The sequence below is a fragment of the Myotis nattereri genome (assembly GCF_964212035.1).
Source record: "Myotis nattereri genome assembly, chromosome: 15".
Taxonomy (NCBI): domain Eukaryota; kingdom Metazoa; phylum Chordata; class Mammalia; order Chiroptera; family Vespertilionidae; genus Myotis; species Myotis nattereri.
This window is the reverse complement of record NC_138090.1, coordinates 28,648,431-28,670,816: the sequence shown is the minus strand read 5'-3', so window position 1 is coordinate 28,670,816 and position 22,386 is coordinate 28,648,431. Positions and strand designations below refer to the sequence as shown.

At 43.5% G+C, this 22,386-nt stretch overlaps 1 protein-coding gene across 1 annotated transcript in view; it reads left to right on the top strand.

Moving 5' to 3' along the window:
• ZCCHC14 (zinc finger CCHC-type containing 14) overlaps positions 1–22,386 on the top strand; it is a 68,647-nt gene that overhangs the window by 28,680 nt on the left and 17,581 nt on the right. The window contains exons 2-3 of the mRNA XM_081107037.1: positions 893–1,016; positions 11,409–11,482. Coding sequence (XP_080963163.1) covers positions 893–1,016; positions 11,409–11,482 — 198 coding nt within the window. The remainder of the gene's footprint in view (positions 1–892; positions 1,017–11,408; positions 11,483–22,386) is intronic.

The following is a 22,386-nucleotide window of genomic DNA, read 5'->3' as shown; positions in this document are numbered from 1 at the left end:
GCTTCCTCCCCACCACACCCAAGAAAGTCTCTTCTCCCTCCTCCCTCATGCCTATCCTCAGGTCACTACAGTTAAGGTTTGCCATATCCTTCCAGGACCCTTTCCATTCATTTACATACAAACACCTTCTCTTTAAACCAAAGAAAAGGAGGGTATGGAATGGTACTCTATGGCTTGTTTTTTAATCTTTCTATTTGTTGACAAGCTTTCATGGTGGTTTTATGACTGTACCTAGTTCATCTGTAGATGCAGTCCTTGATTTAGTCAAGTCTCTTGGTAGCTATTTAAGGTGTTTTCCGTTTTTCACTATTACAAACACTGCTGCAGCAAGCACCCTCTCTTCTTACCCCTCCCCCGCCACACACACACATCTTTTTCACATGTAAGTACTTAGTTTGATGAATTCCTAGAAATGGAATTGTAATATAATTTCAGAATATGCTTTTTTAAAATGTACCCTCAACTAGATCCAGTTCTATTCCATCCTTTATCGCTGTTTTTATAGCATTTTATGATTTATTCAAGATTTGTAGAAGGACAGTGTAAGTCTTGCTGTGTAATTATTTTTAAAGGCTCTGTCTCACATATAGGCTTATAATTCATGACCGCTTGGCTGACATAGTTTTATCCAGTCCAGCGAACCATGGACGCAAGACACAAATTCCCATGTTTGCTTAAAGTTCTCTGGGCTGTTTTTAAATTTCAATGGTGAGTAGTAGATGGGTGAAATTTTTGACTTTCACAGGAAGCGCTTATTGTTACACTTGTAATACCTGTTTTATAGAAAAATTTGAAACTACTGTAAACATAAATGACTTTTAAATAACAATGAAAATCACTCCATATGAACCAAATGGAAGAAAATAAGATGATTATGTTTTTGTCCCTTTAGGTCACTCCAAGAACCGAAACCCCTGTCACCAGTGTCAGTAATAGTTTGGAGAATGCACTACGTACATCAGCACATTCCACTGAGGAGTCGCTGCCCAAGAGGTCTGTGGGAAAACACTCCAAAGGTGAGTCTGTCCATCTGCAAGGCTGAAGGGAAGGAGTTGTACTAGAGCGGAGAGGGGAGATCTTGCGCTGATATTTGTAAATGCTTTTAGATCTCTCATATACGCTAATTGTAGTAAGTTGTATTCTTTTTCTACATTCTATAAGTAATACGTGAATGTATCTTGGCTGTAAAAATCTCAAATGTTGATGTTTATTAAGGAGAGAAAAGTGAAAGTTGTTACATCCTCCTACCACCAAAATAAGTAAATTCTAGAGCAGCAGTATCCTGAAGAACTTTCTACAATAATGGAATGGCCTGCATCTGCACTAATTTGTTTGCCACCAGTCACTTGTGCCTTTGAGCGCGTTTGAAACGTGACTTAAACAACTAAGGACCTGAAATTTCATTTATTTTTCGTTGCAATTGCAATTGCAGTAGCTCAGTGTGGACCATGGCTACCATATTGGGCAGTACAGCTTTGGACTGGATGGAGGGCACATTTTAGATGAAGCTGTGAGTTCCTTGGTTCTGGTTGCCTGACTTTTGCAGCCCGCTTGGACAGTCAGAGTCAGTTGCTGTACAGTTGGTAAGCTGTGTGGAGGTATGGGGGATTCCAGGCGGGTGAAGGTGATGTGTAGGACTAGATGGCTCGACAGTGAACCCCAAGTCTGCAGAGTCGTCAGATGGGCCAGGATGACCCTGACTTGGATGGTTGTCATGAGGCCCCAAGCCATTCGCTCCCTCACTCAGCTGGCCTTTGTTCCTTCCCCCTCTTGTGTGTGTCTCTTCTAGAACTGAGCTGCATTAAGGTGGGAGCCATACCTGCTTGTCTTGTGTTTTCCATTCTCTGTCTCCCTCCTGTCTCAGGCACAGTGCTTTGCGCCTCACAGATGCTTAGTAAGCACTTTGTTTTTTAAATAAAGCTCCATTTTTATAAAATCATAGCAAGCCACCCGTCTGTGACTTGGGTCATATGCTGGATATATCTATATTCTAACATCTACACCCATGTTTGTTTATAAGTGACCATGACATGGTATTAAAACAGTAGATCCTTATAGCAGCCGTGGGGCATAGTCAGCTTATTTTATGTACTCCGCTCCAGGGACCATCATTCTCAGGACACAGCAGGGCCTCATCTGCAAGGATGGTGTCACTCAGTCATAGGCACTTTCTCTCCTAAAACTGTTCTTGTCCTTTTTCCTTCTGAGTGTCATCCAGGGAACAGTGCCTGGTGGGGTGTTGCTCCCTTTGTCTCCAGACAGTCCAGCATAGTAGAACTTGTGCTCTGCACCCTTCTGATCTGAAGGGCTGGCCTTTTCTTCACCACAGTGGTTTTTCCTCAAGGCATAACTATCAGGAACCCCCTCACTCCTTTTTAAAAATGTAATTGCAGAATATGTGGCTGTTATCTCTGTCACTCTTTTTGTCTGTGTTTGTTGGTGCCCAGAGAGCCAGCTTTAGCATCACTTGTGCCAGACATCAATTATCTACAGTATTCTCCATTCAGTGGTCATAGTTGGTAATAGTTTCTTCCATCCAGAAATTATTAAGCAAGCTAACTTGGTTTTTTGTCACACTTTTTGTAATATTCTGTTCAGCCTAGGTTATTGCTCTTTTGGAAGTCTAAAGTCACTCTAAGTATTATTATAATAACCTTTTCTCATTGCCTTTTCTGTAATCCACGTGTGTTTTGGTTTTTCTCTGCTTATTTGGAAGTTTGTACAGATACAGTTTCACTTATAAAATAAAGAATTCAGACGTTTCCATTTCTTTTGTATAAGAGTCAGGGAATAGCAGTAAGGACATTGTGAAACCCTGACTGCTCTGGTCAGATCGTGTTCCAAGCCTATTACATAGACTAGCCCACATAATTTTCTGAAGAACTCTGTGGGGGCTCAGTTATACCTATTTAATTCTAATATCAATCCCATGAAGAGATTATTGCCCCATTTTACAGATGGAAGAACTGAGTCACAGATAAGTAACATTCCCAAGATAAGCTAATGCTCTTAACACTAATGTTAGACTGAAGAAACAGAAAATGAAAATCAAGATGGCAGTGCTTAAAAAGAACACATTAAAAAATGAGTGTTAACCTTTTTTCTATACTGTTTTATGTGAACATTTTCAAGTGCTGGCATAGAGAGAACAGTATAGTAGTTGTCCACATCTGGCTTCAGCAACAGGTAATCGATTGTGTATTCCTTTGGGGCCTTGAGTTACTCAGGAATGTTGTGCAGGACTGTTGTACACAGTCTGGGAAAGGAAGTCTCCCCAAATCCAGTCACTTGTATTTATTATTATTATTAAAACTTAGGGAGACAGTTATAATGTACAAGGTGAGGTGAAATTACTTTTAATAATATCCTAAGTGAAAGAAGTTCTATAACATTTTACTTTACTTGCCTGTCCCTTATCTGCCCATCTCTCCATCCATCAAAACATTACTTTTTTGATGCATTTCAAAGTAAGTTGTTAATGATTGGGGTAGTTCTCCTGATCTGCCATAGTTGTCATGTCTGATCATGTGTGCTGTACACCCACAGCTACAGCTTAGTTCCTGGATGAACAGTGGGTTCTCCGTAACTCCTGAGTCCTGCATTCTGACTTGAGCATCCTTTTCTCTGAAGCTGCTCTCATGGAAGGTCACAAATGACTCCTTGGGTAATAAGTCAGCTTTTATTTCACCTGGCATTTGTGACTACTCCACTCCAGACTTTGTCCCCCCTTGTTTTCTTTTCATTTTGTAAATTGTGGGACATCAGACATATACAAGCCTTGGTGTAGCACATTCCACTGATCTCCTGGCAACACGCTGGCCAGGTTTTTCCTTCCTTTCTTTTCGCTTCTGTTTACTTTGCAGTTCCTTCTTCTTCTGCCCCTTAAACATTAGTGCTCTCCTGGCTCTTTCTTGGTCCCCCACTTAACACTGAGCAGTCTTCTCTGAGCCACTGTCCATCTCTTGATGACTTCAGATCTGAGAGTCCAGCTGTGACTATTCTCCTGGACCCCAAGCCCCTGTGAACTCACCAGTCAGTGACTATTTCCACCTAGATGGTGCCGGGAGCGGGTCCATCCTTGCTGTTTCAAGGGACCTGGCATATATGGCATACTGTTCTTAATATGTTTGCTCACCTTCTCGGCACTATGTGTTTTAACCAAGGTCTCCTCTCTGAGAAAGGTTGTTTCCCCAGGTAGGGATTTTCCCCTGAGGTTAGGGAGGGAATAAAACCCCTCAACTAAGTGCCAGGCGGGTAATTAATCACTTTAACTACGGACAATCATGCTTAAGCTACATAATCTTTACTCCCTGGAATGGAGATAAGAAACGCCCTAACCTTTGTAATAGAGATTGATAGGATTGAATCAACTGGTATAAATACAGATGTAACAAGACAGCAAGAGACAGAACTTAGAAGACAGAACCAAGAGACACAGAATCTAGACACAGAACCTACACAGAACCTAGAGACAGAAGAACTTCGCTGGAGAGAACATGGCAAAAGATCCTGGACAGAAACTGGAGACAGAACCTAGCGAGAGAATCTGGCTGAAGAACCTAGAGACAGAACCTTGCTACAGAGCCTAGATGGAACATGGCGGGAGAACCTGACTAGAACCTGGTGACTGAGCCTGGCTGGAGAGCCTGGACAGAGCCTGGCTGGAGAACCTAGCGAGGGAACATGGTTACAGAACCTGGCTGGAGAACCTGGAGAACCTGGCTGGAGAACCTAGCAAGAGAACATGGACACAGAACCTGGCTGGAGATCCTAACCAGAACTTCGCTGGAGATCCAGACCAGAACTTGGCTGGAGATCCTGGCTAGAGATCCTGGCTAGGCTGCTGATCAACTGAACGCTGTCTCCATGTCATTCCTTCTTCACCGACTCCGTCCACACCTTTGGGGACCCCTGGACCTGCTGGGGTTGGACCCCAGCAAGATGGTTCACTAGTACCTCAGTCAGTGTGCCTAGAATGCAATCATGGCTTCCATGGCACCCCCTAAAATGGGTTTCCAATATTCATGATTGATAACCAATGTCAGGCACTTGGGACAAAACCTAGAAGTCCGTGACAGTTCTCTGTCCCTCTTAAGGGGTCTCAGACCTCGCAGTCCTGGCCTGTCCGTCCCTGTAAGGCTGCTGTGGTCTCTTCTTACCATCACGGGGCCACCGTCCTGGGTCAGGCCTCTGTCCTCTCTGCTGCCTGTGGGTGCATCTCTGCAGCCCGTGTTCTGAGCAGGGCCCTGTCCAGCATGTTGGATCATGGTCCCCTGCTTAGGGAAGCCTGGCAACAGCACTGTTGGCAGCAGCTAATGTCCTGCAACACTAACCAACCTGCAGCCTGCGTGTGCTCACCTGCTTGATACCACAGACCCATGCAGTGGGAACCGTCATTCCTTTTGTTCACGATTAAAGAACTGCCCAAGGTCACTGAGCTAGAAAGTGTCCGATTTCAGACTGAGCCCGTCACTGCAGAGCCTGTGGGTTTACCTTAACCTGCAGAGAGGCCTGAGTTTCTTTATGTGCCCTTTGTGGGGTTGGTGGGCTGGCCCTGTCTGTGCCCTTGCCTCCTTGTGACTGTCCTCCCCTCTCTGCTCTGGTCTCCTGTCACCCCTCTCTTTGTGTCCTGGCTCCCACGGTGACTAAACTTACTAAAACACAACGCACTGTCATACCTGGGCCTGGCCACTGTGTTGCTCTGCCCAGATGGGCCCTTCCCTTTGAGGTGTAGCTCAAGTATTACCAGTTTGAACTCTGTAATTTTTCTGTCACTGTGGCTGGTACTGTGCTGAATATATAGTAATGCTGAAGAAAGTGTTTGCCCTGAAACATAAATAAGTGAAATTACACAGACTCCAAAATGCAAGTGTCTTATCACTAACCACTCAAATGGAAAATGTGTGTTCATTTCCTGTTTTTGCTACTTTAGAAATATCTTTTATCAGCTTTGTGTTTTCTCAATTATGTGCTACTTTTGTTTCTATCTCTATTTATGATAGAGTCCTTAAGTATAGCATGATATGTGTCCTAAAAAGATGTAGAAAAAAAGGATCAGCTTAATCAGTGTAGTAGTGAATGTTCACATTTTAACAACAGCTGAGAGAAGCAATGCTTTTAAAATGTATCCCCATTAACACAGGCAAGTAAATGAAAGTGAGAAAGCAAGTTGATATTTTAGGAACATTATTCAGCTAGACTTTTAATAATACAGTTTTTCAATTTTTAAATGAAAACTAGATTTCAGTAATAAAATTTTAAAGCAGGAAGCATCGTAAATGTTACTTTGATTTAGTGTCTTTATTTCAAGTATGAAGACGAGTTTGCTTATATAGATCTTAGGAGAAGGAGTTGTTTGTGCTACAAAATTATTATTTTTTCATCTTTTCTCTTAGTCATAAATATTATCCTTGTTACTATGATTTATTTTAGTGTAGTTTTGGTAATTTTTGAAGTGGTTTCTTGTTACTGGGCATATAGAATTAAATTGATACAGATACCTTGAAATCAAATAAAAGACATATTTGGCAGAAAACTACCAACCACCCAGTTTTTTCCAGAAGACATTAGAAAGGGAAAACATTTCAAAAGAGTGGCTTATTCTTGGAACATATTAAAGCCATTATCTAGAGGTGTCTTATAAATACTGATGTAACCGTGGCTCTTACAAATCATTTGAAGATGCTTGTAAGTGAATGTGGTCCTGTGGCTGTGGCAGTTTATCCAGGCGCTCCATGAGCTGAAGTGAAGAGAATGTGTTGCTGGTCCTAGGACCTGCTGGCTGTGTGGCCTCTCTGTCAGTCATTGTCCTAAGTCATCTGTGACTCTGCCAGCCCCAGTGACTGCTCCTGCTTCAGGCCTTTCAGCTGCTTGCCTGGGCTTTTATTACAACACGTTTGTATTTTCTACACAAAATTCCCTCCCTCTTGTTTCAGTTACATTAGTGTATTGGTTTTTATTTTTTAATTTATTTAATTTATTTTTTTTAAATACTTGTATATTTTTATTGAATTCAGAGAGGAAAGGACATGGAGAGAGAGATAGAAACATCAATGATGAAAGAGAATCATTCATCGGCTGCCTCCTGCATGCCCCACACTGGGGATCAAGCCCACAACCCAGGCATGTGGCCTGACCCAGAATTGAACCATGACCTACTGGTTCATAGGTTGACACTCAACCACTGAGCCACACCAGCTGGGTTTAATTGATTTTAGAGAGGGAGGAAGGGAGAGAGAGAGAAACATCATTGTCAGAGAGAAACATTGATCAGTTGCCTCCCATTACGTACCGGGACCGGGTACCAAATCCAAAACCTGCCCTGACCAGGAATCTAGCCAGTGACCTTTCAGTGCATAGGATGGTGCTCAACCAACTGAGCAATACTGGCCAGGGCTAGTGTATTGGTTTTTAAAATTGGGTATTGAGCCCTGGCCAGGTAGCTTAATTGTTAGTTAGTGTCGTTGTCCCTATATGAGAAAGTTTCGGGTTCAGCCCTCCATCAGGGCACATAGAAGAAACAACCAATGAATGCATAAATAGGTGGAACAACAAATTGATGTGTTTCTCTCTCTCTCTCTCTCTCAAATCAACTTAAAATTTTTTTTAAGGAATTAAAATTAGGTATTGATTCAATTCTAAAAGTAGTTTAATGCATTTTACTAATACATTTTATTAGTAGTTATGTGATCTAATTTGTAAGATTTGAGAGTTTCTAGTGTGCATCTTGAATGAATAAAAGAAGAAAAGTTTGAACAAACAAAATTTTAAAAGGAAAAAGCACATTGTCCTTTTCTTTCTCATCTCAACCTGGTCTAGCCTCCTATCCCTTTGTCCCGCATAGACATACCTATACGCAGTCTGGATCCCAGCCCCCTTTCTCCTGTCCCCAAGCGTTTCACCAGATGGACGCTCCTGTCCTTCCTGGTCCGCCTTTAGAGCGCTGTTCCTGGCCATGACTGGCTCACTCCGACCAAATGGAAGTGCGCCCTGCATGTCTTCGAGTCTTTGCAGTTGATGCAAATCCCGTCTTCACAGTCACCTTCCACTTTCTGTCCTTCAGGTGGTGGATTGATATCTAGCCCCTAAAATTTACACGTTCGCTTGTACTCTTCAGAAAGTAGTGGGACTTCTGTGACTGTTAGATGACAGTCTGCAGGACTGACCAGGAAGGTGAGAGACAGAGGAGAGGGGGTCACGTCATCTACCAGTAGACTTTGAGTGGATTGTAAATAGATATTTATATGCATATAGATGTTCTTTAAAATTATGAAACCACATTACAGAAATGTTGAGGAAAGGCTACTCATAATTTTACCACCAATTAGTATAATTATTCCTGTTATCATTGCTATTACTTTTGATAATTTATTTTTAGTTTGTTTTACTTTTATACTTTAAACAACTATAATCATGTTTTACATATAATTTATATTTTTTAGTTGTATTATAAGCATTTTTTCATGGCTTTGTTTTTGTAAATGTGGTCTTTAATATAGCTCCAAAACTGAAAGTGTACTTAAACATCTTTGAATCTTAATTAAGCATCCCATAACGCTGCCCTCCACATCGCCATTGTCAGTGATGTCTGCTACAGAACGTCATCCCACAGGTGCCCTCCTGCCTTTGCATTCCTGCAGGCTCCCCTTCTCCCGTTTTTAGAGCCTTGTGTAATGGCAGGTGTTGTTTCCTGAGAGGGCAGTATGAAGGGAATTTCACTGGGAGGAAAGTGGCAGAACTTTTAAGCCATTAATTTGGTCCAGAGCTTTCCCGGTGGCAAAAGCTGCTACAGCATCCCTATACGTAGGGTTGGTGGCACTGACTTACAGAGCTAAAACAAAGCACCATGTCAGTTGGTCTGACGGTTTTGAAGAGTCTTCACAAACATTTCAGTCCTGGAATTCAAGTGCTTTTTTTATTTGAAAACAGCTGAATAATGTTCATCTGCTTTTCACATTTTCCTGTCCAGATATGAGTCACTTCCTGCTTTCAGACCAGATGAGGTTTTGTGTTTTTGTTTTTTGCTTCTTTCCATAAATCCTAATATTATTCAGTTCTGGGACACTTAGGTACACATTGGTGTTCTGTGGCCAAGGAAAATGCTGACTAAATTTTTCTGTATTCATTGATTTTATATATCCTATTGTTTAAAAAAGTTGAAGATCTGGATTAGAATGATGTCATTGTGGGTAAGTTTTTTTAGAATAGTGGTTCTGAAAACATAAAAGCTGTTTATTTGCTGACTGACTGAGGAAGTCATACAGGAACAGTGAGTAGTTTGAGTGCAAGTAAAGAGCTGTATAATCTCTGGATGTAGTGTTTTCTTTATTTTGCCAGAATGGGAACACATACTCTTATTTTTTGGAGTAATTCCTTCCTATAAGGTGCTTATTTTAAATTTAAAACACTCTAAACCCATGGTCGGCAAACTGCGGCTCACGAGCCATATGCGGCTCTTTGGCCCCTTGAGTGTGGCTCTTCCACAACATACCACAAGATACCACATACGGGCGCGCGCGTACAGTGTGATTGAAACTTCGTGGCCCGTGCGCAGAAGTTGGTATTTTGTGGAAGAGCCACACTCGGGGCCAAAAAGCCGCATGTGGCTCGCAAGCTGCAGTTTGCCAACCACTGCTCTAAACCAAATAGTTTCTATTATCTTCCAAGATGCCTATCAACCCTGATGCAGCTTTACAAAATTAGGGAGGTTTACAAGAGAATAACTTAGCAAGTGAAGGGTCGTAATATACCAGTGAACAAGATAGGTGGGTTCTTGTAATCTGAGTACAAGAACCCATCTATCTTGTTCACTGGTATATTGCGAGCCCCTAGAATAGGACCTAGTCCACGGCAGGAACTTCGTAAGACATGTTGGTAGGGCAGGGCTTGGCAAATGTTTTTCTGCAAAGATACAGATGATATTTTTGGCTTTCAGAGGCATACGGTAGTTCTCCTGTTGTGGGGCGAAAAGCAGCCATTGATGATATGTAAGCAAGCAGTGTGGCTATGTGCCAATAAAACCATTTACACAAACAAGCAGAGGGCAGCCTGCGGTTTTTCAGCCCTTGGCTTAGGACAGTGCTGTCCACTAGAACTCTGTGACGACTAAATGTTCTCTTCTGTGCTGTACGCTGTGGTAGCCACCTAGCCACAGGTGGCTGTTGACACAATGTGGTCAGTGCAACTGAGGAATTAGACTTTAATTTTATTCAATTGTGATTAATACAAATTTAAAAGGTCATATGTGGTTAGTGGCTACCGTATTGGGTGGTTCGGGGTTAGAACCTCCCCCAAAGCATGTTGGACAAAGCAGTTGTTTTCTCTAGGATGTTAGGGGAAGAAAGAGTTGTGTGACCAAAAAAACTGGGGAATTATTAATAAAAAGATTTATTTGTTGTGGGACTTCTCAGAGCCTTTAATATGCTGATGTACATGGACAGTCTACCAGGAATTTTGCAGATTTTTCCTCCAAATTTTTTGACCATGAAGGTTTTCAGGGGTGGCTCTGAACATCTCACAGGACTGGTGTTCCTTGGAGAAGACTTTGGGAAACATTGGTGTGGCAGACCAGGAGCATGGGCATCTGTAGGAATTGTAACAGTTACGTTGAGTATTGGACCGTTGGGTTGAAAGGTCTGTAGAAATCCTCATAGAACACTGCCATGTGTCCTCCAGAAAGAGTAAAAGTAATGGAAGAAGGTGTTCTAATGCATCATTTTATTCTTGAGGATTAAAAAATGCACCCGTGTGTGTGAAAAGGATGGTATGAAGAGGCTAGTACCTTTAGAACTCTCTAATGGTGGTTTGTCTTTTTTTGTCATTGTCTGTCTGTGCAGCCAGTCTCTGACAGTCCTCAATATTCTTTAGAGGCAGCATTAGGAATCTTCACTGTTTGTCCTACAACTGCTGCCCTTTTCGCCTCCAGCCTTGCCCTGTCAAAGAAGGATGAGACAAGAAGATCCAATGAGAGGCTCTGGGCAGCTGTGTCTAAAACAGTAATAGTGGAAAACGTTGAGCATTAGTTTTTCAGAAATTGGAACAGATCATAACTAATCTTCAGTTAAAATTAGTTCATACTTGTGTGCATTCAAATAAACTTATGTTCTCTTTTCAAACACTGTTCTCCTTTTCTATGATTTGTATTTATTTTTTTGGCCTGTTTTTCTTGCTTTACTTTTAAATTCACCTTCCATTTCTGAGTGTGACAGCTTTTTGCTTCCTCTTAAGTTTCTCATTCCAGGTGGACACACCGCAGAAGATACTGAGCAGCGTTGGGCATTGAAAGCCTTATTTTGAAAATTGCTAAAATATTAAATGCTAAAGTAATATGTACTTCAGGGTTTTATTTCATTTTTATAATTTTGTTTGTTGTTTGTTGTTTTTGTGTGTGTTTTTTTTTACTTTTACAGTGAGTGTTGAAAAGATAGACCTGAAGGGATTATCACACAAAAAAAATGAAAGAAATGTTGAATGTTCCTTTGAGGTAAGATGCTAAGTTTTTTTCCCCTTTTCTCCTCTAAGGGATAGGAGGGAACATTTACCATGAATTGATACTTTTATTTATCTAAATAAAAAATAGGCCATTTTGCAAAACACTACTAGTGCTGTGGGAATTAGAAAGCTGGGACTTGGCCTATGGGTGGGCCATCTCCAGGACTAGGCTTGTTGGGCTTTAGCCTAGGGGGCATCACTCCCTGACCTCAGTGGCCTCCATGAGGGGGAGGGGCCGGAGCTCTGGAACAGCCTGGAGTTAACAGTTCAGTTTTATCCCTGTCAGCCAAGTGACTGAGGACAATTCTGAACATCTGTGCCCTAATACCTCCAGTCAGTAAAGGAGGAAAAGTTTGGGGGAGAATGAAATGAGACAGCCCCTTCAAAGCACTCAGCACACGATCTGGGTATAGTAAAAGCCTGCAAACAAAAGCTCTTCTTCTCTGCCCACTAGATGACAAGAGCTTCTTGGTCTATATGGTGAATGCTTTCTACACTGACATACTCAGCTGCTAGTAGTTGCTTACCTAACGTGGAGAATTGTGAAAATTGAGACTGTACATTATGATTAGAGACCCTCCAAGGCAGTGCTAGACACTTCTTACGTTTTGTTGACCCGAACTTAGTTTCTTGGTCCCACTTAGCTATTGAAGAGGCAGGGTAATGAATTTGGGTGGCCATGTCCCTGAGGTTCTGTTACTTGCCCAGCATGTTGTGTGAGGTTCTCCTTTGACCATGTGCCTGAATACTGATTGATAAGGAAAATCTGCTTCCTGCATTATTGGAGAATGTTCTCAGGAATAAAAGCTTCTGTGTAGTATTTAGTATGTATACTATGTGCAGTTTACTAGTTTTTCAAAGAGTATAGCTGCCTGAAAATACTTTAAATACGTTTTTCACTAAAAGGATAAAATTTCATTTGTTTTGGGAGGTACTGCATTGTGAGAATCAGTTGTTAAGCTACCGATGTCTTTTCAAAATGTATGGAAAAGACGTTAGGTTTTGGAGATTGCTAAAGCTTACGACTAGCACCCAAACTCAGGAGCCAGTAAACCTCGGAATTCCAGCATCATTCAGGCCAGTAGACATCAGGAGCCCAGCAAGTCCCCAGACCCTGGACACGCTGTCTCCTCCCTCCACTTGCTGCCTTTTTTGCCGTTTAGTGTTTCCTGAGGGGCTGTTGGCAATTATTATTTGCCTCCATAGGGCCTACTGCGCATAGGGTGGATCTGGGATTGTTGGCCCCACTCACAGGCCATCTGGTCATCTGGGCTTTGAGTTGCCCCTGTCTTCAGTCCTGTTACTTGTGGCAGGGAATTGGGCTTGTGCAGCATGAGATGCAGAAATCCTATACAACACAACTGCCTGCTGCTACTCACTAAAGAAATGAGCTTTGCCAGAATAGACACGTGGCCTCTCACGACCTCTCGGAGGAGAAGGGGATTATAAGCAGGAGAAGGAGGCAGTAGCAGACTGGTGGGGATGGGGACCCATGTCGGAGTCCTCTGAAAGCAAGCTGCACAACTCCACAAGGAGCCTGGAGCCACTGGCCTTCAGGCTAGTCACAGCTCTGAGCTTGCTGCACTAGACTAGGAACTATTGCTTGGAGTTGACCCTGATGACTGTCACACAGGGTTAGATGGTTTTACCCCAATGGTCAAGCTGAAGTGTCTGAGAAGCTGACGTTTCCTCATGTGATACCTGGTAAAAGTATTCTTGTGTTTAGGAAAGTGAAATCCTATCAGTAGTCCAACTAGCTATTCTTTTGAGGTGGGAACTTGTGCCCAAAGGAATTTACAGTCCAGAGTGCATTTGTTGGATGGTATTCAAGGTACAAAGGGAAGATATAATCAACATTTTTAAAAAATTAATCTTATTTACAAAACACACCATTAATTTGTGCAGCTTAAACTGCGTGCTTGTGTGCTGGTGAGTTGTCCTCTACTCTTAAATAAGCGACTGCTTGTAGGATATAGATACGTATTATTCACGTGTAAGAAAAGTGCAACCACCTTATGGTTCTGTTTCACTGTGGTCACTCTAGCTAGCTGTCGTCTGATCCTATATAGCTCTATAGAGAGGGAGAACTGGTGGGCTGCAGGGCGAGAAGACAACAACGTATCTTTAAACTTTTTCCCATTTTAATGCCCCCCCCCCCAAAAAAATTAAGTCCCTATAGAGTTTTTTCTGTTTTACAAATCAAGTTGATTCTAAAATTTATATGGGAAGAACTATAGAATACTCAAAATGATTTGGAAAAGAAAAAAGTTGTGAGACTCACAGTACCCTGTTTTAAGAGTTACTGTTACACCACAGGAATCCTGACACTGGCGTTGCTGCAAGGGTAGAGGCATTGATCAGAACAGAACAGAGTTCAGAATTAGCCTCAGATGGAAGTGGTCCATTGATTTTTGACAAAGATTCAAAGGCAGTTCAATGAAGAAAGGATTTTTTTCAACAAATGGTTCTAGAACAGATATTCCATACACAAAAAAAATGAACCTTGATCAAATCTCACCTCTTATACAGAAATTAACTTAAATTTTATTACAGACCTAAATGTAGAACCTAAAACTACAAAAACCTGCTTATAATCCCCTTCTCCTCCGAGAGGTCGTGAGAGGCCACGTGTCTATTCTGGCAAAGCTCATTTCTTTAGTGAGTAGCAGCAGGCAGTTGTGTTGTATAGGATTTCTGCATCTCATGCTGCACAAGCCCAATAGGAGAAAGCTTTGTGACTTAAATGAGGCATAGGTTTTTTTGAATACAATGTCAAAAATATCCATAAAAGACAAAAGAAATATACTAGACTTCATCAAAATTTAAAACTTGCTCTTCAAAAGGCACTGCTAAGAAAATGAAAAGACAAGGAAGGCACAGATTAGGAGAAAATAGTTGCAAATTACATATCTGATAAATAATTTGTATTCAAAATACATAAAGAACTCTCAAGCTCAATAATAAAACAGTCCAATAAAACATGAGCCAAAGATTTGAACATACACTTCACCAAGGAAGATGTATGGATGGCAAAGAGCATACATGAACAGATGTTCAGCATCATTAGTAGTTAGGAAAATACCAATTAAAACCACAGCAAGATAGCCCGGGCAATGGGCTCAGCAGTTGAATGATTGAGCATGGACCCAGGAACCAAGAGATCATCGATTTGATTTCTAGTCAGGGCACTTGCCCTAGTTGTGGGCTGATTCCCAATAGGGGGCATGCAGGAAGCAGCTGATCGGTGATGTTTCTCTCTCACCAATGTTTCTATCTCTCTATCCCTCTCCTTCTCTCTCTAAAAATCAATAAAAAATATTAAAAAAACAACAACACAGCAAGATACTAGATGAGTATTAGAATGTCTAAAAGTAAAAAGACTGACCATACCAAGTGCTGGCAGGTTTGTGGAAGAACTGGCTGTCTACTACGCTGCAGATGGAAATGTAAAATGGTGTGAGTACTTTGGAAAATAATTTGGCAGTTTTTTAAAAAGTTAAACATATTCCTAAAATATGACCCATCAGTTCCATTCCTAAGTATCTATCCAAAGGAAATGAAAGCATATGTTCATACAAAGATTTGTATATGAATATTCATAGCAGCCTTAGTTATAACACCCCACATATCTCTCCACAAGAGAATGGATAAACAAACTATTATATCATATTCAGACAGTGGAGCACTACTCAAAAAGAGTAAACTCTTGATGCACTCAGCAATTGGTATGAAACTCAGTTATGCTGTGTGAAAGAAACCAGACCTCCCCCGCAACCAAAAAAAGAGTCCATTTACATAGCATTCTAGAAAATGCAAGCTACAGTGACAGAAAGCAGGTCACTGGCTTCCTAGGAAGGGGCAGTAGGAAACTTCTGGGGGCGAAGGATATGCACACTACATTGATTGGAGAGATGGTTTCACTATGGGTATATACATATGTCGAAGCATCAGATTGTGCCCTTTAAGTATATGAAGTTCTGCTCTAGTCAGTTTGCTCCTTGGTTAGAGCATTAGCCCGAGAACTGAGGGTTTTGAGTTTGATTCCAGTCAAAGTATCGTACCTCATTTGCAGGCTCTATCCCAGCCCCTGTTGGGGCACGTGCAAGAGGCAACCAATCAATGTCTCTCTTTCACATCCATGTTTCTCTCTGTCTCTTCCCCTCCTGTCGACTCTTTCTGAAAAATCAATGGAAAAAATATCCTCAGGTGAGGATTAACAAAAATAAAAATAAAATATGATTATTAAAAAATTAAATAAGTGCAGTTCATTGTTATAAGTTAATAAAACTTTTAAATAAATAGATGTCTAAGATTAAACCTTTTCTTTTGTCCACAGAACACTAACTAATGAAGATTAAATAGTCCTTTACATAGGTTATCCTTTGTATATGAAAATAAATAGCTATTATACTGTGATCAGAACAATTAAAAAAAAACCTTATTAAGAGTGCCTGCCATACCTCAATGGGATTCAACAGTCTGTTGCTAACAGTATAGAAAGACTCTGAAATATTTTTTTCCTGAAAGCCTTCACTTATTCAGGGAGAAATCAGTGATTCTCTGCCCCCACCAATGTTCTCAGCCTTGCTTATCTCTAGTTTTGATTTTTATGTATCATTGTTTTCCAGGATACAAATTAAAGATTACTTTTTTATAGGAAGACATAATCCCAGATCAAGATGGTTTCAAGATACACAAATCTACCACAAACAGGAGTTTGAGTTTCCTCTTCTTTTCCACGTAGATGGATGGTTTTGTTTTTGCTGAAATTGTAATTGCTGGTTACGAGGAAACCAAGTCAGTATACAGGAAGCAAGTGAGAATAAAATTAGTATTTAACTTTGTACATGTGAAATGCCCAAATTTTACCAGCTTTTTCAAATTCATTTTGAGGAATTGGAATAACTAAAACTAAAAAAAGTTTTTTTAGTTATTACACATGAAGGAAAGGGAGGGAAAAACATCAAAAGACTACACAAACCCTTGAAATACCTATTAGATTGTAGAGCTTTATTGACTTAAAAAGAACTGTAGAGCCCTGGCCCGTGTGGCTCAGTTGGTTGGGTGTCATCCTGTGCACCAGGAGGTCGCCAGTTTGATTCTGGTCAAGGGCACATGTCCAGGTTTCTGGTTCAGTTCCCCAGTAGGGGGCATGCAGGAGGCAACAGTTTGATGTTGCACCCTCACATAGATTATTCTCTCTCTCCCTCTCCCTTCCTCTCTAAAATCAATACACTATTCTTTTTTAAAAAACTATAAAATACTATGAATAAAAAGAAAACATTTTTATGCCATTCTTCCTTAAGAGCCTAGACATTATTTTATTGCTTTATCTTTTCTTTAAAATTTAATTATTTAAAAATAACCCAAGAATATTTTTTCCATTGATTTTTAGAGGGAGTGGAAGGGAGGAGGGAGAAACATCCATGGAGAGAGACATATCGATTGGTTGCCTCCTGAACCCCAACTGGGGCCAGGGATCCAACCTGCAATAAGGAATCGAACCCACAACCCTCCGGTGTATGAGCCCATGCTCTAACCACTGAACACACTGGTCAGGGTGAAAATTTAATTTGTCATCTCAAAACAGTCTTAACTGCTCTGAATATTTTATCACTGTTAGCAAAGGATGAATCTTGTCAACTATTTTTTTAATTTAGTTTTTGTTTTCATCATATACTAGAGGCCCAGTGCATGAAAATTTGTGCACTGGGAGGCGGGGGGGCACGTTCCTCAGCCCGGCTTGCCCCCTTTCACAGTCCAGGAGCCCTCAGGGGATGTCCTACTGACAGCTTAGTCTGGCCTCCCTCTGTGGGAGTTGACCGGGCTGATCATGGGAAGGCGCTGCCCCCATCACCCCGCTGCTGCTGCCACTGCCGGCTGCTGCGGTGGCTGGCCCTCGCTTCTTAGTGCTGGCTCTACCCTGCGCCCACTGGTGGGTGGGGGGCAATCTGGGGCCAGGCTGACTGGAGGAGGGGCTGTGGGAGGTTGAGGCACAGCAGGTCGCATCCCATCCAGCCTCTGCGAAGGCATGGCGCCGATACTGGGCCCACCACTGCCTCTGTGGCTGCCTCTGCAGAAAGGACAGCACTGGGACCCAGACCGCACAGCCCCCTGTCCCGCTGCCTCTGCGGAAGGGGCCCCATCATTGGACCGGCCTGTGCTGCGGCGGTGCCTCTCCCGTGCTACTGGCCCTCAGCCCTCGCAGCCGCTGTGGCTTTGTCCAGATGGACATCCAGAAGACATCTGGTCTAGTTAGCATATTACCCTTTTATTAGTAAGATACTAGTACACACACACATACATGTGCAGAGTTTAGAGTCCAGTAATCCTTCAGACATTGCCAGGAGTTGCAGGGAACTGTTTCTTATGTCTCAGTGGTTGAATGGTAATTAGTGTGACTAGGAAGGTTGTTGACTGGAGCCATATGGTAGTACTTTTCCATTCCTACATTGTGTTTTCCCTGGAGTTAAGTGTCTCTTTTTGCTTGTTATTTTGCTCAGGGACTTCACCCCTAAGGTTTTCCCTGGGTGTCTGAAATTCCCCTCGTTGAGAAGTGTCCAGTATCACAGTTTCATCTTTGGAGCTGTGTCTATGCTCTGCCTGGACTCCAGGTCTTCAGCCCTGTACACAGCTCTCATCATAATCCCCCTTCATCATTACCTAGGGGCTCCTTCCTCCCCCCAGCTCTGGTCCCCTGCTCTTGGGTCTTAGGTCATCTTTTGTCTTAAGTTAGTATTCATTTAGTAGTTACCCTTCTTGCTTCTTAGAAAGGGTACTTAGGAGGTACAGTTTATCAGGCTTTTCATGTCTCTTTGGAAGTGCCTCTGTCTGATCACTCTGACATTGAGAATACCATTTTAAGTTGAATATTTTTCCTCAGGACTTTGAAAGCACTGCTTATTGACTATCTTGGTGTTGCTGTTGGGAATCAGGACTCTGTTTTGGCTCCTTGATCCTGCACGATGACCTGTTTTACAGTCTCCAGCAGTTTTCAGGATTTTCTTAGTCCAAGTATTTGTACATTTCTCAGAGACTTGTTTGGGTGTAGATCTGTGGTCATCATATACTGAGGTTAGTGTTCCCTTCAGTCTAAAAACATCCACCCATTTGGGGACCTGTTCTTGAATCATTCCTTTTGATTTCCTGTTCCATTTTTCTCTGTGTTCTTGTTTGGAGTTAGTTACCTGCATGTTGGGCCTCAAGACTGGTTCTTTGGTTCCACCCCCCCCCCCCTCTATTTTCTTTCCCATTTATTTATTTATTTGTTTGTTTTACCTACTTTATGGAAGATTATCTTATCTTCCATGTTTTCAGTTGAGTTTTTCACTTTTGCTATTCTATTTTTAATTTCAAAGAACACTTTTTCTGTGACTTTTTTTTCATAGCATTTTGTCCTTGGCCAGGCTTTCTCCTCTTAGTTCACTGAGAATATTAATGATAGTTTTAACTTTTTATAAGTTTTCTTCTCCATGCATGGTCTGTGCTTTCTCCAGGCTGCCTCTTTCCATGTGACTGCTTTGCTCATCTTTGTGGTTGCTTTGGGACTTCTCAGAGGGTTGGCAATAGGTGTGGTGGCACTGGGCCTCCCGCCAACCTTATGGATGTGACATGAGTAGTGGGCAGGGGCCTCTGGCTTGGTGAATTCCTGTGTAGGGCAAAGAAAATGTCACTCCACATGCTCCGGAGTGTGATGCCATGTGGAAAAACACTACTTTTGCGACTGAGGTGAAAAGTGACTCACCATTAGACTCTCGAGTGTGAAGAAATCCTAAGTATGTATCTATTTTGTGCATATTTTGCTTTTTGTGTATGCTTAAGAAAAGATTTAAACTAGAAACAGATTGTTATCATAGTTTATGAGTTATAAGGGAAAAAGTTTTCCACATCTTTTACTTTGAAAAAAACAACATGTCAACAGTGCTTTGAGTAAAACATCTAATGACTAGACAGTTTTCACCTTTAATCATAGATGTTACTTGTGTTTTATGTGGGTAGCAGCTTCCTCCAACACCACTACCAAATTTCATTTTAATGTTGTCATAAGATTTGTTTATTTTAAAATATATATATTTTTATTGATTTTAGAGGGAGAGGAAGGGAGAGAGAAATAGAAACATCGATAAGAGAGACATCAATTGGTTGATTCCCACACACCCCTTACTGGGAATTGAGCCCGAAACCCAGGCATGTGCCTTGACAGGGAATTGAACCAGTGAATTCTTGATTCATTGGTCGACACTCAACCATTGAGCAACACTGGCCAGGCATATTTGATTATTTTAGACACAAAGGATATTTTTATTTTAGTGTAGGCAGGTTTTACATGGCAGGGCAGTTTTGTTCAAAGAATATAGTGCTCACCTTGCTGGTGAATTTCTGTAGGTGTTGGGAATCTACACTAATAAAAGACAAAGATGCTAATTGACCATACCTACGCTATGCCCAAGCCACGCCCGCCAGCCAGTCAGAGCGACTATATGCAAATTAACCCAACAAGATGGCTGACAGCAAGCAGGAGGCTTGGTTGCCCTGGCGATGGAGGAAGCCAAGCTTCCTGCCTGCCCTGGCCAGCTGTGGCCTCTGCAAAAGGCAACAAAGTTTCAATTATAGAAGCTAAATAAGTCCCAGATACCTGCTTTCAGCCAGCCTCCACTGGGAGCTTGGGAGGCTGGGGGCTGTGGCCAGCCTGCAAACAGCCATCAGCCCCTCACCCAGGATGGCCATACCCTCATGGGGTGAGGGTCCTCGCTGGGGGGCTTGGCCAGCCTGCAAACAGCCATCAGCTCCTCACCCAGGCTGGTGAGGCACCCCAGTGGGGACCCCTACCCTGAAGGGGTTGTGGCCAGCCTGCAAACAGCCATCATCCCCTCACCCAGGCTGGCCAGGCACCCCAGTGGGGACCCCCACTCTGAAGGGTGTGTGACCAGCTGCAAACAGCCATCATCCCCTCACCTAGGCTGGCCAGGCACCCCAGTGGGGACCCCCCCCCCCGATCCAGGACACCCTTCAGGGCAAACCAGCCGGCCCCCACCCGTGCACCAGGCCTCTATCCTATATAGTAAAAGGGTAGTATGCCTCCCAGCACCGGGATCAGCGGAGCCGCGAGGCCTCCCAGCACCGGGATCAGTGTGACAGGGGGCAGCGCCCAAACCCCCTGATCGCCCTGAAGCTCTGTGTGTGACAGGAGGCGGGGCCACAACCTCCCTATCCGCCCTGCTCTGTTCGTGACAGGTGAATGCACCCCAAACCCCTGATCAGCCCTGCTCTGTGCCTGATAGGGGGGAGCTCCCCAACCCCCTGATTGCCCTGCGGCTCTGTGTGTGACAGGGTGCGGCACCCCAACCCCCTGATTGGCCCTGCTCTGTGCGTGACGGGGTGGCGCCGCAACCTCCCCATCGACCCTGCCTTGAGTGTGACGGGGCGGTGCCCCAGCCCCCCAATTGGCCCTACCCTGAGCGTGACTGAGGGTGGCATTGCAACCTCCTGATCCGCCCTGCTCTGTGCATGACGGGGCAGTGCCCCAACTCCCCAATCGGCCCTGCTCTGAGCCCGACCAGGGGCTGCACCTAGGGAATGGGCCTGCCCTCTGCCACCCGGGAGCAGGCCTAAGCCAGCAGGTCATTATCTCCCGAGGGCTCCCAGACTGCGAGAGGGCACAGGCCGGGCTGAGGGACCCCCCTGCCCCCCGAGTGCACAAATTTTTGTGCACCGGGCCTCTAGTATATATAAAAAGCCGGGGGCCATCATATCCGAAACAACCGAACGGACGACCGAACAGGCTGCATGGGGTGACCAGGTCAGCAGGGGGGTTAGTGAGGGTCGACCAAACGACTGAGCAGCAGGCTGTGTGGGGTGACCAGGCCGGCAGGAGTTAGTGAGGGACGACCAAATGACTGAACAGCAGGCTGTGTGGGGCGACCAGGCAGGCGGGGATCGCAGTTGGCGGCAACCAGGCTGGCGGGGGGGCAGTGAGGGGCGACCAGGCCAGCATGGGGGGACATTGGGGGTGACCAGGCCGGCAGGGGGGGATGTTGGGGGCAGCCAGGCTGGCAAGGGGGGATGTTGGGGGCGACCAGGTCGGCGGGAGGGGGGTCATTGGGAGCAACCAGACCAGCGGGGGGTGACCAGATTGGCAGGAGGGGCAGTTAGGGGTGATCAGGCTGGCAGGGGGGCCACTTAGGGGCAATCAGGCAGGCAGGCAGGTGAGCAGTTAGGAGCCAGCGGTCCTGGATTGTGAGAGGGATGTCTCCCAAGGGGTCCCAGATTGGAGAGGGTGCAGGCTGGGCTGAGGGGACCCCCTCCCATGCATGAATTTCATGGACCACGCCTCTAGTTCAAAGATAAAGAAGATGGTCCTTTTCCTCAGTCCTTCCAGACCAGAGGAGCCCCTCAGCATACATGATGAGAGCTGGTGGGGGGAGCAGAAGGAATTTTTGATATTTCTGAGTTCTGTTTGCTCTAAATTAGTATAAATATAATACTTTATTTTGGGTAATAAAATACATTTGGGGCCCTGCCTGGTGTGGCTCAGTTGATTGGGTGTCATCCAGTGCACTGAAAGATAGCCAGTTCAATTCTCAGTCAGGCACATGACCAGGTTGTGGGCTTGATATTCCTGGCAGGGGGCATGCAGGAGGCAACGCATTGATGTTTTGCTCTTCCATCAATGTGTCTCTCTCCCTCTCCCTTCCCCTCTCTCTAAAAATCAATAAAAATATTTTTTAAGTAATAAAAAATATATATTTGATTATTTTATTTCCTGACTTGAAATCCTCCAGCAGCTTCTGGACTTTAGGGTAAAGTTTCTATTTCGTGGTTTAACCCTTCTTGTTCTGGCCCCTTCCTCCCTCTCATCTCATTCTGTCCCTTTGTCTGTCCCATTCCTTTAGCAGA